The sequence below is a fragment of the Argopecten irradians genome, chromosome 1 (assembly GCF_041381155.1).
Source record: "Argopecten irradians isolate NY chromosome 1, Ai_NY, whole genome shotgun sequence".
In the NCBI taxonomy this organism is placed as follows: domain Eukaryota; kingdom Metazoa; phylum Mollusca; class Bivalvia; order Pectinida; family Pectinidae; genus Argopecten; species Argopecten irradians.
The window spans coordinates 10325815-10345565 of record NC_091134.1 but is presented as its reverse complement, the minus strand read 5'-3'; the positions used below and the strand labels follow the sequence as shown (position 1 = coordinate 10345565).

At 34.6% G+C, this 19751-nt stretch overlaps 2 protein-coding genes across 2 annotated transcripts in view; one reads left to right on the top strand and one right to left on the bottom strand.

The window, feature by feature from the left end:
* Positions 1-19751, top strand: part of LOC138317219 (phospholipid scramblase 2-like) — a 46733-nt gene that overhangs the window by 14451 nt on the left and 12531 nt on the right. The gene's annotated exons all lie outside the window — the stretch shown is intronic.
* On the bottom strand, positions 9280-17883 carry LOC138317209 (angiopoietin-related protein 7-like). The gene is made up of 5 exons (XM_069258763.1): positions 17041-17883; positions 14786-14898; positions 14049-14145; positions 13372-13536; positions 9280-13048 (listed from the first exon to the last, which is right to left on the bottom strand). Exons 1-5 carry the CDS (start codon positions 17339-17341, stop codon positions 12804-12806), a joined length of 921 nt encoding a protein of 306 aa, XP_069114864.1. The 5' UTR covers positions 17342-17883; the 3' UTR covers positions 9280-12803.

Here is a 19751-nt window from a genome sequence, read left to right as displayed (position 1 = left end):
ACCTCTTGCATTCAATAAAGTCAGAAAGTTTCGAAAGTAAGACAACGCAAACTCTGACTGAAAATACACAATACTTATTTACTTTTATCGGGAAACTAAAAACAACAACAAAATGCACTTTGATATAAAATGTATGTCATATTCATGTATATGATACTATAAGACTCTTTCATATGTGGATATGAAGGATATGATATTCTACCCGAGGGTCACAAAATGTAATAAAACCCGAGGCTTGCCGAGGGTTTTATAACATTTTGCGATTCCGAGGGTAGAATATCCCTATCGTTCTTATAAACGTATGAAAGAGTATCTTTTTCGCGTTTAATTGCAATTTTACTACTATATTTTCCGCCATTTTGAAAAAAAAAATCGAAAAAAAACTCCTGATTTCTTTCCATACATGCGAATATTCATGATATTTTCAACGCAAATCCCGTTGTTTATTTCTTTCAAAGTAAATCCAGCTTACTTTCTGCGTTTTAGATGGTTAACTTCAATGTTAATGAACTCTTGTCCCCTCCAACCCAACATACCAGCCGTGGTTGAACTGGTCGGCTGGATGATGTTACACAATGGAGATATCCTCAACCATAGACAGATCTTAATTACGTATTGTGGGTCCATTTTAGAATTGCTACCTACGGATACGAATTGGAAACTGCCAAATTAATTATTAACACGAAAACGATAATACATTATTTTGAGTAATCATCTTCCATTTATCAATTTCTGATTAATAGGGGAGACGACGATTGTTCGTTATTCTGTCTGCTACTCAATATTGATATTTTGTGAGTAATAATTGAAATATGATATGCGCTATTTATATGTTATGTAACAACGTACGAAAACAGCTTTTTGTGATTTCAATTAATGTCATGAAATACGAGTTGTAATTCACACCGTGTCAAAGCCCCCTGATCAAAATTCCAAAACAAGTATCTAATGCGTTATTTTGTCATTGTCTCTGAGCACTATCACCATGTATGGTATAACCTGATCAATTGTGATGCAGAATTCCCGAACGGACAATATGAAATACCCACAGAAATCCACCTACATGTATCAGGTGTAAACTAGTCTCCAAAGAGCTGTAGTACAACAAACCATTAAAATGTATTCAAAATAAATAGGATTGCTTCCCTTCATACTAGATATTTCAATATGATGAAAACATTATGATTGGAAAAATAAGCCAAAAGGCCCTGTGTAGATAAGTTTTCTGTTAGTCTGTATATGTTTGTTACCCCAGCAATAAATATTGCATGTACTAAATATACAGTCATCATGGATTATAAACAGAATTGTGAATACTGTACCTGAAATGCATACTTTGTGTATTCGCCATCCATACACGTGTTCATTTTTAATCAGCTGTTTATTGATTATAAGAATGTGTCGGTTTTCCTGACACTATACATGTATTGACTTATCGACGGATACATGTAGTCAGATACGTTAGAAAGAAACACGTACTATGCCTCGAAAATGCATAGTAATTATCATACTTGTAGCTCTGTTGTATGAATATCACATGAAATCAGGCTGACACAGGTGTATAGCGACAGCTGATAATTAATATACAGTAAGCATCGTAATGTCTACTAATGGTTAGCTGACTCTGAAACTCCATACTGAAAACAATTTACTAGAGATGTAGAAAGTCATTTATGATTTATAGGTTTCAGCTATACCAATGATTTCCTCAGTTATTGGACAAATCGAACGAAGAATGCCAGGGACATTGCGATGACCACCGTGTCCTACTTATGAGAAAATTGTCGTTGTATAATTCGAATATTAATTTGATACTTCATGATTATGATGCATTTAGTCCGAAAGATAATGAAAGCATACGCCTGACAGTCCAAGAATATATAAGAAATACTAATCGTTTTGCTTAATCTAACAACATTTATTGGTTGCTGAATGATAATTGCTGCTATTTCATTGCCAAGACTTGTTTTCGTGATATTTATCTAAAGACCAATAATGTTTAAATGAATTTGTAAGATATTTATTGTAAAATCATTATTATTTTAACGATATACTTATCTTGCAAATTAATATGCATACAACCGCAGATATGGATAGTGGCTTTAAATTCTCTTTTCTCTTATAAACCGGTTATGATGCTGAACAAACAAAACAAAATGTATTAAATGAAAATTGAAGGGATGATCCCTTTAGAAGCATTTTGTTTTATATCTGCATCAAATAAGTGTCAAAGACGTAATATCAACAGGATTTTCCAGATGACACGGGATCCAATCAAACGTAAATTTGTTGGATACGAATTACTTCAAATGGTAAATATGGGACAAGGAAGTAATTCCAACCGTGTGTACAAACAAAATTTTCGAGGCGATCTGCCCCTTTATCAAGACATACAAAACGAACACGATTATATGATAGGATACGAACAGTAATGCGGGACAAAGTATATATATAAAGTAATTATTAAAGGGACATGAACCTTATTTAAGTTGTTCTGTATGCTTAGATATGGTTTTCAGATGTTTATTGAATATTTTATTACAATGATTGGTTATCTAAAACGGCAGGAAAACGTGGGGAATACCTACCTCAAAAATGATAATGATCATATTCTAGTTTTGGAACACAAAACGAAAGCTGGCCGAAAGCGAGGTTATAATGAACGACAAACTTGCTGACATGACAAGAGATATTAGTTTTCCATATTTTAAGATTATTTTCTAATTTGCGATGGTTGACAAATGAAGTTTAAGCCATATTTGTTATAAAACAATTTATATATAGCGTAAGAATGATAAGTCAAAACTCAAACGAGACTTTTCATTCGACAGGGCACCGCGAAGGGAGGTTCCTGACTTATTGCACGTATGTACATCACGCAAGTATAAAGTGGGGAGTTGCTCCCGTCTCTTGCATTTCAGCGATCCATTTATGTTTACCTACTTTCCAAATTGCTCTGTTGTTGACAGCACATTCAAATGTGTCTGTGGATGCTGTGTATGGACACATCATGCACCATTTTTTGTTGCATGTCTGGAATGAACCCGTTTGCGCAGCAGTAGCAAGAGGAGGAAGTTTGCTGCTCACTACAAGGTCTTTTACATTTTTTGGTCTGCGGTAGGCTAGTGGCGGTGGCTCTTGGAAAAAACGGCTAAGTTTTGTTGATGACTCAATGATATTCCAGTGGTTCCTGAATGTTACCACACGGGAAAACAATGAGTGGCAGTTCTGGTTTGGTATATAAAGAGATTGGCTCCATCTAGGGCACGGACCTTGTCGATTTCTTGGTCGATCAGACGCGATTTGTATCCTCTAGAGAAAAGGTTGCATTTCATCTCTTCGCACCGGCGTTCGAAGGTGATATTGTCGGACACTATTCGACTGATTCGTAAAGCTTGTGCATAGGGAATGCTTCTGATGGTATGCAAAGGATGACAACTGGTGGGACGGAGGTATAGATGAGAATCAGAAGGTTTGGAATACAAGTCAGTACTAATGGCCCTTCAACTAAGGTGGATCTAGTGTCTAAAATATATTGGTATCTGATGATATATCGGCAGTGAATTTGACGGTATTGTGGAATGTGTTGGCATGTTCAATAAATTCATCGAGAGATTGTCGGTTGGAGGTCCATTTTGATTTCAATATCGTCAATGAATCTGAGCTAGCTGAAAGGTTTGGTTGGGGCTGATGTTAAGATTGCAGATTCAATGTGTCTCATGAACACATTGGCATACGAAGGAGCCATCTTGGTGCCCAAAGCTGTACTACCACTGATTTGCAAGTAGTTGTCGTCATTTAACTTAAAGTTGTTAAGGGTGAGAACAAGTTTAAGGAGATCTACTAAACTCTGGGTCGACGGATGGTTAGACACACGTCTGTCCCATGCCGCACGACAGGCAGCAATGCCGGCCGCGTGCGGGATGTTGGTGAAGAGAGAGATAACATCCATCGTAACTAACAGAGTGCCATCTTGTAGGTCATGACAAGGCGTTTTATTCAAGTAATTAGTAGTATCTTTTAGATAAGATGGTATATTTCAACAATGGGGCGCAAATGGAAATCAATAAACTAAAATATCTTTTCGGTAGGGTGGTCTATAGAGTTGATGATTGGCCTGCCCGGGTGGCCAGGTTTGTGAATTTTGGGAAGGAGATAGAATTTGCATGTTTGAGCATTCTCTGGTCGTAAAAATCTCGCTGTGTCTTCGTCAATATCTCCTCGGTCTAAGATCCTTTCTAAGGTGTCATTGACCAGTTTGGCGTGTTCCTCGGTGGGGTCCCTATCCAGTTTCTGGTAGAATTGTGCGTTAGAGAGCTGACGATTTGCTTCTGTAATATAGTCTCTCCTGCTCATTATTACAACTGCCGCGACTTTATCTGCTGGTTTGATGACAATTTCAGCATTTTTTGTAGTGAATGAAGTGCTCGGCGTTCTGATGTAGATAGGTTGTCTTTATTGATCTGGGCACGATCATTGTGAGCAGCAACTTCCTCCCTCACTGCCTTGATCTATGCTTCAAGGACGGGCTCTCGACTGGGTGGTGGGTTCCAAGCGCTCTTTTTCTTAAAGGGGTTGATGGGGGTGCAACAGGAGGTGGAGCTGGTGGTCTATCATCAACACCATCTGAGTCATCATCACTGGCAAAACGCACACGTAATCTGAGAAGCCTGTAGAACTTTTCCATGTCATCAAAGAGTTCGGTTTGGTTAACTTCTTTGGGAACCTGGCAAAAAAAAGGCCTTTGGTCAGAAGGGCAGTTTCTGCAACAGTTTGATGATGGTCAGAAAGGCTGACAACTGTGTTGCTTGTAGAAGATGGTTGTAGAAGGCTACATCAAATATATATTCCCAAACAAATGTCACTTTACATTTTTTATATTTAAATCAACTTAAATCATCTATGACAAATGTTCCTTTACAAACATGTTTATTTACATCAAATACTTCCTCGGACGAATGTCTCTTTACTCCCACGGACAAATGTCCCTTTACAAATAATTTTATTTACATCAAATACTTCCACGGACGAATGTCCCTTTACATCAATGATTAATTACATCAAATGAGTTCACAAACAAAGGTCCTTATACAAACGTCTTTTTATATTTACATCAAATATATCCTCGGACAATTGTCCCTATACAAACTAGTGATTCTTGTTTACCTCAAACATGTCAACAAACCGATTATGTCTTTGTAAAGTAACACTGATAAAAAATAAAAAAAATAAAAATTAAAAATAAAAGATGATCAGATGTCCATTTAAGAACATTTTAAACATGTAATTAAATTGAAAGACAAATAAATATGAGTAGCTTAGTATAGTATATAAATGAAAATACAAAAATAAGACAGTTCAAAGTGTTCAAAGAGATATCTCCGATGTTAAAATATTTTACTTTATAACCTTATACAAGCGAATATGTCGGAGACATCAACCGGAGTGTTTGTATGTGGCTAATATATTACCGATAATGAATAAAAAATGGGAAAATGCATGAAACAAAACTTCCATCCCCACCCCATCCGTCAACCCGTCGGTAACCAGACCTCCACCGTCAATTCATCCGTTCTGTCTCTTACTTACCAGTCAATCCCTTGTCAATATATCCGACTAATATCAGATCCACGAGCTCGAGTCCAACGTTCCCCTCGGGTCACCAGTATACACTCCATCCTCATCAGTCCATCCGGCCTCTGTCAGACCCCCAAGTTCAACCGTTCCATAGTCTGACAGATCATCAGTCACATATCATTCCTCAGTCAGTCCATCCATCCGGCTGTCAGACCATCAGTTCTAAGTCTTTCCCCAGTCAGTCCCTCCATTCGCCCGTCAGACCAACAATCTCAAGTCATGTCCCAGTCTGTCCATCCATCCATCTGTCAGACCAACAGTCCCAAGTCATTTCCCAGTCTGTCCATCAATCCGTCTGTCAGACCAGCAGTCACAAGTCAGTGCCCAGTCAGACAACCCAGTCCCAAGTTATTTCTGTCAGACCCATAAGTCCATCCATAACCCACCAGATCGTAAATCTACAGTCAGTTCCCAGTCAGTCACCTGTCTATGTGTATGACAAAAAGAAAAAAAACCGTTTATACATGTCTTACAAAGACTTAAGTAATACGCTAAAACAAGATGATTGTTAAAATTAAGTATCTGCTTAATTACCGTTAAAAAGATTATCACTAAAACAAAAAAATGGGTAAAACATACCTATACGATTGTAATAACAGAATGAGTATTATACATATTAAAATAAAACACAGATATATGTTATAGGATTGTATGTATATTCACTAATATCATATACTTGATCTTTACATGTGTCCATGTCTTCAAATGACATTGGATGTCTGCAATTGGTTGTGCCGAGCAGGAAGTTTTTTCAACTCATATGATGCACAATACACTAAAGACGTGAAATTATACTACAGCGTTTGCTGTCGTAAATGCTAAGGTACAAGATACAAGTTTTATCATCTACCTTGGTTTCTTTCTTTATTATAAAGCATAAACAAGGACGTGAAAACCACGAATAGATGCCTTAAACTAGATTGGGCAGTTTATGTTTACATTTCTTACTGGAACCGGTAACTGAAACCTTCAAATGTTTTCTAACATGACCAACTGATTAGGTTCTTAATGAAAATCAAACCTTTTTTGTATTAAAGCTAAAAAAATACCCTGAAACAATATTTGATCCTATATGAAACAAAATTTTCCCGAGAATCTGCTTATTTGAAGTGGTTTTCAGGTGTAAACTATGAAGTATAAAAATCAGAGAGTTATGCGAAGTTATCATGACGTCACAATAGTGATGAACGGATGAAGTTAAACAATTGTGCTCCAATGCTTATAACTAATTTTTCAGACTATTTGATGAAATGAAATACGTTTAAACAAACAATTCCATTGATTTTCAAATGTATTACTTTCTGATTTTTATTAATTTATTTAAATTACAATATTTTAATTGTCAAAGTTGAACAGCATACAGTCGTTTTGATATGTCATGACTTTTGGAAGGTCAATGAATGCAATGAGACTGGTTTCCATTGTCCGACATTTCACTTTAATAAATCATGCGATTGGAGTAATGGTCTTCAATAATGCCTTGCAATAATTGTATAATGTGTGGTCACATAAGAAATTTGTTTGTAATAAAAGTGGAAATATACCCATTATCTGTTTTATCATTCTTTTAGGAAGATAGATGGGCTTTTTCTGATCGCATGCTTTAATAGAAATGTACACTGTTACATCATTGATTAAACCGTAAAATGACGTAGTTTTGTTCGGGATTCATCACTGAACGTAAATTATTTATAAGACGATTGTGAGATGACAAAGGTACATGTATATGTTGCAATATCCTAAATCTTACTCACTAATACACATCCACCCGTATATAGTTTACTGGTTTAAAACGATTTTTCTCTTATAATTTACATGTGGAAAATATCCCTATAACTATTGCGTAATATTATTTATGAAAAGGGATTCTAATATTAAATTTTGATTTTGTATGATAGCATCAATCGCTTTAAGGTGGTTCTTAGCTTATGTATGTAAAATAGGTAAATATCAAATGATGCTTGCCTACATTATACAAAAATAACCAAAAAATAAAGGTCAGAGGTCGATACGCTCCGTTGAAGACGATTCTTGGGTCTTGGTTATTAACTTAGCATGTTGTTTGCTAGATCAATACCATCCGATACGAAGCTAATTATATTGCACAATATACCTTTGTATACAATGTATACATTATTCATAGCCATTAACATTTGTTTTTTTTCTGTATGGAGAACAATAAAAATAAACATTAAAGAAGTATTGATTAGCGTTTATTGTCCCACAGGTGTGACATCTGACGTTTACATACATTCATACATTTGTAGGTGAACGTTTTATATTAATATATATGTATAAGTCGTTCGTCTGGCTTTTTTGGGGAAAAGAAAAGAGACATAACAGGGATTTTGTCACAAACATTTTCTTTTTTTATTTTGATTTTTAGATCACCAGGCCTGAAAGACAGTTGCACTTTTGTCATGACGCGTTGTCCATCATCGTCCGTCTGTCCATCCGTCCGTCCGTCGACAATCCATTGTTTATCCGTCAACATTTCTTTAAATTGCTACTAGCCATACAGTTCTGCATGGATTGTAACCACATTTGGACGGAAACATCCTTTGGACTTGACTTGTATAAGTGTAAGTCCTGACCTTTATGGTGCAGGAGGGAGGGGCCTAATAGGAGTAATCAGTGCTAACTCCGTTAAATTGCTACTAGCCATAAAGTTATGTATGATATCAAACCACATTTTGCCCAAAAATGCCCTTATGGGAAGGGTTGGGTCTAAAAGGAAAATGAATTCAATCTAGGAGGAAATAAACACCGAAGCTGTATTACGAACATTCGGCATAACACACCATATATGATAAAGGACCAATTTGGTCAACTCATTGATTAGTTATTGATGTAAAAACAATGTCGAAATGGCATGGAGTGAACCCTGGTAATCTGCGATCATTTGGTCATAGGGTGACTATGCTTATAGATTGTACGTTTTTGAACACTCAAGCATTGTACGTCCGTCACTTGGCATTTTTAGCCATTATGAATGCCAACTGGACAAAGGCAAATTCCATGAAGCCCGGCTTCATTTACATGCTTATACGTTAGATAACAATTTTATGATGAAATCCGCAAACATTTTGCATCTATAGTGAATAAAAAATTCATTATTCTCAAAAACGGAACAGCCTTTTGAACAGACATCTTCTGTAATAGCTGGCACGGCAATTGTGGCATCTCCATGATAATGACGTCACAATAAGCAGATGGCAGTTCATAGACTGATGAATACAAACTGTGCTTGGTACGGTTACGTAGTAGGGTTGTAGTGAAAAATGTAAATATATTGATTTATTGCTCTATTGCAAATGTTGCGATTGCCGTTTTCTATGAGCTCAGATAGCTTATCTGTGTGTATTCAACATCAACCTAATGCTGATTGCATAACGTTAAGTGCAGTTAAATTTGAATGTACATTACTGACATTAAATTTGATTCCTCAAACGTTGTGGACATTACTGGAGTTAGCGATGACGAAAGTACTGTGTTCAGTGTTACAAAATTATCTTGAACTAAAACATGCCATGTTAACAAAATACAGGATATCACGTTTTATCCCCGTTTATTATATATCTACAAGTACATACCATCAGTAATGACCATGTGTAATTATAATACAAAAGATTTAACGCGGTTTCGAGGACATTGATGATAACTACCTATTTGGACGGAGAAACGGACAGAGGGACTCGTGTTCCAAAATATCTAAGACGAAAAGAAAATAATTTTCCAAGCTTTTATTGTACAAAAAGAAGACACACACAATATGACACAATTTAGACATGTGAGAAATAGCAAATATTGTTAATAACTTTTAAAGTCAGACAGTTACGCAAGTGTTAGATGCAAGCTACTGTTTTTGTCTTAAGGTTACATGTGCCGTATTTTTCATACCCATGAATCATGAAGCGCTTTTCATATTTTTTCACCACCAAAACGTTACCAACATGAAAAGTATTATAGCCTTTACAATGCATTGCTTTTAACTAAAGTACAAAATAAGTAGAGCTGAAAAATCACTATAAGAGCTTAAAATCACTATATTTACATCTACAATGTACAGTGCATTGACATGAGTACATAGGTCAACCAGGTAAAGACGCTAGGTATGGACTACAATTTTATTTCAAATGTTATAGTGTTAATAGTAATTGTAAAGTGATTTCTGCAGGTATGTTTCAATCTTAACATACATAAAAAGGCATAAAAAACAAGTTTTTTTTCAGCAAGTAAATTACGTGTTCTAACTTACGTTCTTAAGGCATTATGCATGATTGTCTGCCCATTTTATTGATTTCCACAGCTTAATTCATCAAACCTTATGATTTTCAATAGATTAATGAGGTAGAGAATTTTCGCCCAGTAATGGCACATATTTTTTTAAAAAAGAGAGTATCGTTTTATCAGCGAAAAAATCTCATAACAAACATTGTTTAGAGATATCAGACATCATTGATAAAAATATATTATCACCGCTAGGGTAGGCGAACCAAAATTACTGGTTAGGATTTTTTTTTCAATATATTTAACACCAAAGATACCTTAGAACGTACTTCTTTACTTTTTATTAATCTTACTTCTCCCCTACATGATCCTTGCTGTCGATGAGCCGTTCAGTTCAAACAAAGTAATCAATACCACAATTATGTTTCATGAAGACTTAGAGTTAGACTTAGAGTTCCCTCCCTTAGAGTTCCCTCCCTTACTCCATCGCATAATCATCGTTCATTTCATCTCTTCTTTTAGATCAAAACTAGTCTTGTTTATTACTTACATATGTGTACCTTGCATTATTGATATTCCTCAGCAATATCTATCGGGTAATGTTAATAAAGTATAATGTATTCGTTTTACGCAATTACTTTTGCGTCAATATTCCAGGGAAGTAGGGGAAATTAAAATATTTTGTCTGAAATGTCAGTTACTGCAAAAATGTCTTCACACTGAGATCATCTTTTTGTTTGATTTTACGCATTAAAACATTGCGAATGAAATAGGTTATAAAATATGATTTTGTTTATTGGGGTATGGCCTTAAAAATACAGTTTCATGGTAAGGGAGAAAACTAATGATTACTTCATGAGTTATTTGAATTAATATATATGTTTTAAACTCTTCAAATTATTTAAACACCAATCATTGATAACCTTATCAAGCTTACATTGCTATTTTATGTTGGTAACTATATATATAATGATTATATATTATTATTTATTTTTAAATCAAAGATATTGAAACTGTTTTTTATATTTACATGAAGTTGATACATACCAATCTAATTAAAATTAGACGTGTAACGTAGTTGTTCTGTATAGCTGTAGTTGGTTCTGTGAAAATAGTTAAGCCATCAATAAGGTTCAGAAGTTTATTTGGTTATCATGTTTCATAATTCAAAATATACAATCGAAATCAATCAATCATAATTTACATTGTAGTAGTTTGAATACAAGTTATTTTTTAAGTGTTGAAGTGATGATAATATTGAATAATTAATTCTTTCGTTTTGGGGAAACACTCATAAAATGGGGGAAATATTTTTTAAAAAGGTAGAGTACATAATATAAGCTTTGCGAGAAAAGGAGCCGACGGGAAGATTAACAATAGTAAAAATTAATTAAAAGTAATTAAATAAATTGACCAACTACAGTAAAGGAAGATAATTCCTTAATATGAAATATCCCAATAATAGCAAAATGCACAATGATTATATCTTTATTTATGAATAAAATTGCTAATTCTAAAACAATAACCTAGTTCTGGCTAACACATACATGACTTCAACATCTAATAATTTAAAATTAACCGCAAGTGTTTAAGGTAAATAGTACACGACTATTGTCTCAAAATATATCATGTCTGTTCAATACGATTCACTTTTCAAATCCCAATAATCTATATTCCAATACAATAATCAACATATGCCGATAGCATTATAATTTTCTAATTATATTTATAAACTACACATCGAGTTTAAAAATACATTGTACAATCATATAACTTGATAAATCACACTGTGTTATTAAGTAGAAAATAAGAATTAAAAAATGAACAATTAACAATTTGATAAAATATACAAAATGAGTAAGTAACCGTAGTTGTAAATAACATAGAGTGTCTTACCTGGAATAATAGTCAAGCCATCAATAAGGTTCAGAACTTAATTTCTTTCGCCGTATGGTGCCAAAAGTGTAAACAATATACTCTAGGACAATATGATAGCTTCCGCTATCATTTAAGTAATCTATCTATTTAACGTGTGACTTCCTATGACTGACATCTAAAGATGACTCAAACATCCGGAAGTAAATATCTCTTTTAATTATACATGTCCTTGAGAACAATTTAATTCGACTTCAAATATATTGTAGACTAACTGATAAGCTGACGTGATATTTTTCTCATATTAACTCTAAATGAAATGTGTTACAAACACCGATAAAAATATATACACAATATCAATCTAACTATAAAAATTTACTTTTCAAAGTTCAATATATTTACAAATAAGCATTAGTTTAATAAGGGTAAAATATTCCTTATGATATATTCGTCCTCAGACCATAAGTTTCGAGTCAGTCCCAACTCAGTTCATCCGACAGCTGTCAGATTCATCAGTCAATCCGTTTGTCTCTAGTCAGACCCCGTCAGTCTTCAATGAGACCCCGTCTGTCTCAAGTCAGTCAATCCGTCCGCTTATAGATCTCTTTCTCATTAGATTCAATATTTCCCTTATTGCCTCAGTAGGGCGATCAAGTTTTGTGTCTGTTAATCCGTCGTTCTTTTCTTAGTTCTAAATTTCGTTTTTCTTGTCCGAAGTTGCATGAGAATATACTTCGTTTTACGAAACTGAACATTTACTTGGATCAAAAGGAAAACACTGGTGTACGCGTTGACGTTAAGAGGGCAATATTATTCCATCGATAGCACAGACCCCGGAATCTTTTGAATAATTCAAAGACATCTTACAGGTTCTCTTGTCACAGTCAGAAGTCATGTGGGTTTTGTAAAATTGGTTCGAAGGCAAGATGTAAGATGCCCTTTATACATTTCTAAAAGTAAGATTATGTTCATTTATTGATAGCTGAGTATTGGTTTTGAAAATCAATCATCCTAGATTACAGCAATGGATTTTTTGGAACATACATATGTGTTTGGTATCTCTACCGAATCATCATTTTCGTCTCTTTTAAAGGATTAGCTGCCACTTGTGGGTCTGGAAAGAACCTCCACCGAATAACCTCATCATCCATAGTAGATTTCCTAAAAATCCCATTCAGCTGGGCATGGTAACAGTTGTTATGCCACCAACCACTTTTGTAGGATTGACCACAGTGTTTAGGAGATTTATCGTTGTCCCTATCCAACGTGCTGAACTGACAGTTATTACTGAACGCCATGGCATCATCTAAACATGAAAGATATATGTTTAAAAGTGAATGATAAATCACACGTAGACTTGTCCTGAGAATTCGATGGATATTTGCCATCTAATGTGCGATACGGGGCACATTGCTCAAAACATCAAGCATTCAACATGTTTGAATAATTTACTTCTTCATTAAGTTATATTATAATAATTCCACCTTAATAACATCGTGTTCACTGCGCCATACAAAAGTTGAGGACAATAATGTTGAATATTTCCCCAAAATTTCCTTTTTTTGAAAAAGCAATAAATGTGGCTAATGTAAGTATTTTAAATTGAAAACATGACGAATGTTAACTTACACGTTATGTTTCCGGAAAAGCCATTCACAAGCAATTTGTAATTTTGAGATTCATCATCAACCTGAAAATGGGAGTACTCTGCATATGCCCTTTCCCCAGTCAAAGCTACAACTTGCACACGCAGGATCTTAGAGATTCTTGTAAGGAGGTGAAGGTTATCGTTACCTGTAAAAGTGAAGACCACCATTTAAAGGCTTTTTAGGCTGGTTCCCGAGACAAATACTGATGTCAATATTAGTATAATACACAAGTCGTTTTTCACAAGCTCATTGCTGGGCTTGAATTGACCTTTCGCCCTTGTTCTGTCCCCTGTCCGAGACACATTCATACGTTTTTAAGGCATATTTTCTGCTCCTGTTTACCACTCAACATAAAAAAGTAGAGCGACTGTGTTTGCCCGTTGTCAGTATAATGGGATTGGCGGTGGTGTGTTTCATTGGCCTCAGAACAATGACAAGAGTTCCACGCACTTCACATACGCAATACACCGTTTACTTGGACGACTATTTTGAAGTGATCCTGATTGTTAATCAAATTTAATACACCAACCATTCAAGCAACCAGCATCATTCAAAAAGTCATATGGAGGATCCATGGGTGATTTGACACTATAGGAATTCATAGAAAAGCAGTTAAAAAGTAAAAATTAGCTACACAATACAATCATCGCCACTCACCGAGCCAGAAGTCTCCTTGGAGATCACCAAATCCATTCTTGTAATCATTCCATGGACGATAAAAATCGACATCTCCCTTTGTTCGCCTTTGGATCACCTAATTAAAAAATGTAAGTGCATATTTACTAACAAGAAAACAGAAGCCCGTTTGAAAGGCTTCAATACCAAGTGATTGACTATTCCATGATAAAGCTTTTTTAGACTATCGAGCAAGTCGTAATGGTGACTGGCGAATATTTAGCATGTATCTAGATATATAATCTGATGCAATTGAATAATTAAACGTATATATGATAGCTTAAAGTTTTCTTTTCAAGCATAGTTGGATGAGCTGAATGTTCATTTTGGCATTATTACAGGATTGTATCATACACAATGCATAACAGGTATTGCAACCATTTTGGCCGATTTTGTCTTTACGCAATATAAACATTGTTATTTTCCTGTGATAATCGATACTTTTCAGTCGCCCCTAATGAATACTAATTATGGTTTCGGATTGGTTGAATAGATCCATACAATGTATGTTGTGTATAGGTTCATTTATAATACATGTACAAGTTCTACAGAACCAGGTAACACATATCAACTATGCACATCAGATAGTAACGCCTTTTCATGTACAATGTACCAAAGTCATATCGCGATAGAGAATAGTGTCCATTTTAAATATCCAATGAGTTCATATCGTTGGTTAAAGTTTCATATGATACGTGTTTTATGTTAATCATACTCACAGTCCATGGTCCATCTTCAGTATCCATATCACAGTATACAATGGGGCCCTCTTGTCCTATTTTGTATACACCAGAGTTGTCTCCAATCAGGTCTGCGCAACTGTTAATAATCACTGAAATAACGAATTCGAAAGGGTTACCATACTATTTATATTCAAAAACATAAACGTATGATAATTATAATTTGAAGGGTAGTATGTAACAATGTTAGAGTAACTGTAACAATATTGCATTCATAACATATTCAAAAACTTACAATTAACCAACATCTAAAAGAGGAAAATATTATTGCCTTCCTCTTTTCGTTGTGTAGTTTCAGGATTACAAAGTGTAAGAAGTGGCTAGTGCTGTGTAAAAGCTAAATTAAATAGATACAACCTATTGATAAATAACTTCGTTATTCCCTAATATATGAGGTATAGTTTTGGAACAGATACTTTGAAAGTCAGCAAAAATCCTGATCTTTTTAAAAATTTCTCCCAAAATTCAAGAAATCCCAAAAATTTCTATTGGTCCCAAATGTGTTTCAATTCTGAAAACCTTTCTTTGTCTCAAGAGTGTCTCTACCGAAATGATATTTGGGATTTATTCCTCCCAGGAGGGGTTCTGCCAATATTGGTTTTGGGACCGATCTTAAAAATCTGTCTTGGTCCCAGGAGGATTTCTGCCAAACTAATTCAATGTCTTAAAATTAGTTTAAGCTAAATAAATTTGAAATTTTGGGGTCCTATGCAGTCTTCTTAAGTTGTTTCTTGCTTCTTTATATATAAGATGTATTATATATCTGCAGAATTTTTCACGAATGGATAAGTAGCACTTTCCTATCTTCAGTTCGCCCTGAAGCAATACACGTAATTGATAGTTTAAACATGTATCGTCGGATACATATTCGGATGGTTTTGATATCAATATTAGGTAACTATAATTATAAAATGCAAATTTGTGAAAATGGACAATCTTAGATAGACATTAAACATTCCGAACACACCGAGACATTCACACTTCATCAGTTTAACAAAACTTAAAATTATGATATTACGGTGACACAGGCGATCGCATCCGAATATACAGGGAGCCTCAAGCTCGGAACTTCAGAGACGGGAACAGTGGTGTTTGCTTTACAGAAGAAGGAATAGACATTACGTGGTGCGGTGCTAGGTGCGTTCAGTTACAGTGTGTGTCATAGGGTATGCGGTCTACTGTGTCACCTACTCTATATCAACAATGTTAGCTTATATATATATATATATATGTTATTTTGTTACACTATTTAGTTTTGTATCAGATATAGCCTTAATTATAGCTTTAAAGAAATGCCGAATCAGTTTTACAATGTAAATGTAATTCTTATGATGACATTTCATACAAATACATACCTTTATACGGACATGCGGGTACGAGTACTTCATAAAACGATATATGTTTTGTAATTCTTATCATAAATTTAAACCTTGATATTCTTCATCATCATTTTCGTAATATATTTGCGGTCATTACATATTTCATCATTCATGTATTACGGGAGAAGACGGAGTATAAGTTATTCAACTTGTGTCTGATCCCATTTGTATATATGCAAATAAAATATGTTTAAATCAAAACAAAACTGCATGGAGCGCAACAGTGTTAATTATTCATGCTCGCCAATACCGTAACACACTGCCGCTTTGAATTCTCGCTTGTCGCAGTTGTTTGCCAAAAATGACGACACGAATATGACGCCACCTGGTTATATCAGGGGCCATAAGCAAAGTGATATTTCTAGACAAGAGTCGTCACGGACTTCGTTTCAAGCGCATTTCATTGCGCTTGCGTCCAATGCAACCAGTGTTTTTATCATAAAAAGCATAACATTAGATAAATACTAACACATAAATAGTATATTTAAATTATGTTTTTATCAAATTTAAAAACAATAAAATGCGCATTAAATGCTATTGCCTTAAATACTGATATAAATTTGCAATTCTGGTAGATTATGTTTCTGTTTCAATATATCAGGCTTGATAATAAAGTAAAATAAATGCCTAGTATGTAACCAACTACCATGGCATATTTTATCATCGATAAGTTTTTTTATTTGGTTCGTGGAACAAGAAAAAAAAAAACAAATCTTAATATACAATGCACATTAGCAAATTGATATTATATAAAATGTGAAAAATCTCAATCAATTCTAATGCACACATGTGTTTGAACGTGTATATTCCTTGTTTTTACAAATGATATCATGAAGAAAAATATTTAAAACTTACCTTTGTTAAAGTACAACGTCCGTTGTGAGATTTCAGCATGTGTTGACCTTTCAAAAAAGCGGGAGTAAGTCTCACATGTTGAGTCATATGTCGTGTACGAAAAAGCAAAGCATTGTTTAGTTTTGCAATATTTGGCACAGATTGCATAATTCAAAATCCCAGAAAATGAATCAAGTTTGTATAAACTTTGATTCCCTAGTGCCACACGAAGTAGTCTTTTGCTAAGTTGCGGAAATTCAAGCCTGGTGAAAGATTCTACTGTTGAAATGACCAAAACTAAAATGCGTAGTTTCAAATCCATTGTTGCCACGTTAATCAATGTCTACCCAGCTATTTTCCATCATTCATCGTGGTGAGTGGCTTCTGGTTATACATCATACACCTCACAATATACAGTCGTTGTTTATCTTTGGCTCGTCGACTCTCTGATGACTCCATTTATCACAGAACACTTGAAATAGGCGAAGTACTCTTTAGCTCAGGTTTGGAAATACAGCGCTAATGATAGACTCAACTGTTCATCAATCTTTTTTCATTGTAAACCTCGTATTTCATTATTTACTCGTGCATTTTCAAAACTGAAAGCCGGTGAGTTTATTCTGAATAATTTACACTTCAATACAGTGTATTATTGCAATACAGTTATACCGTAGACAAATTATTATTGCTGGTCGGTGAAATCCTCTGTCTGAGTCAATGCCAAAATGAATACTCTTCTTATTACAGAAAATTCCAAATAGGCGTGGTTATATAGTTGTAAATCTCTCACCTGTAGCCAACCATAGTCATTGTTATACAAGCGGTTACTAAGCAGCCAAAGATCAAGAATGATAAGTAGTATGTGTTGCGACACATATAAAAAATGCAACCTGTGTTTCGATATATATATATATATATATATAAATACACTAACATACCGTGAAGTTTGTTTTCTACCTAACTCTCATTCTTATGAAGCTAACGTGTTGAAATGCAGTGGTTTTTGAGCTACTCATTAGAGCCGTGGCGTGTTTATCGGCGGTTGTCAAGGTGTCCGACCATTTGAAATCTGGCCGTTTTCCGACGTTTCGGGATACCTAGTGACATTTATACGGCAGGATATACATGTATATTGTATGATAGACCACATTAAAGATAAATTATCTGTCTTCCGTCGATAAAGAGTATTCTCATTGTCACATCTTATATAGTTTGTTGATAATCATATTTTTCTGAAATTGGTAGTGTTGTATAGCTAGAACAAATAACCCGGCAGGGTATGAATTCAAATCTGTTACCGATAGTGTTGCAAGCCACGATGTGATCCACTATACAGTACCCCTCGTGCAGCTCCCATGACCAAAACCTTACCACTCAATGGACCGTTCTTTGTCGGTTTTAACACCACCGTGGTGAAGGTCACTCTTGAGACACGCGTTCAATGACACTTTAACGTAATTTACCGGATTGTGGCTGGGCATGTATCAATGCTTAACATGAATAAGATGACTTGTTGATCCACGTGTTTTATGTTCCATCGTCACGTTTCTGTATTGATCAACTGGATAGAATATTATTGTTCATTGACACAATACATAATTAATAATGATTTTAAGATGCAAAAAAGACTGACAGATGATCATGATGCGATATATAGTCAGTTATTGTCCATAAACAAAGCAGTTATGCCCAATTGTTTATTCCTTCAACGGGTCGAATAATTCACAATATACAAAATACGAAAAAGAAATAAAAAATACATATTGCGTGCGAATATGGAATAATATATTTTTCATTAACTATATATCTGGTAATCAATTGGTAACATCCACAAACTAACAGCAGTCCGTAATAATACTAACAGAAGGGGATGAATGAGAATGAATGCATATGTCCTGGGAGCGAGTGAAAAAAGGTTTAAATAGCAGAACATATATCAATAAATTTAGAAAATAGTACTAACGAAAAATAAATGAACAAATGTACGATGATGAATTGACTTCGTGTCAGAGGCACGGAATATAATATAAAACGGATAACTATTATAAGATTAACAGAGCAATCTGACAAATACTAATTCCGCTGTATTAAAGATTAAGCAATGTCATTCAATTCTTAAAACATTGGTATGATTTTGACAATGTTATGTATAGATACATGACAAGCGCCAACTCTACTTACTTACTTATTTTCAGCAGTCCAATATGTAAACTGTAACTGTTAAATATATATCTGTCAAATACGTCCATTCGTTAGCGTAGTTTAGCTACAGGTAAACTAACAGTCACAAGTAATCATGTATTATTAAAAAAACCAATGGATGATATCATAGCTGAGTTTTAATACAAATATATATTATTAGCATGCACTTCCACATGCACGTGCATGTGAGTTAACATGTGAATTAGGACTTGGCACATGTAATTCTACACTGTTCTCAGGATATTTGTAAATGTTAGAGACATTTAAGTTGAAAGTGTTTCAAACCCATGATTAGTATCATGTATTTTGTTCCTACCATCATTTTGGATACCCAAGGGGTTATTATCACTGTCATCATATACACCCCTGGTACATGTCATAGTAAATCTGAATTCATTTCAGGATAAATTATTATTATTGGCATAGCTTGGCGACCATTTTGACATGCTATTTTTTTCATTAGTTATCTAGGTCTTAAGCTGTGAAAATCATTCGAAGACAAATGTGTTGTAGACGACTAAAATGTCAAA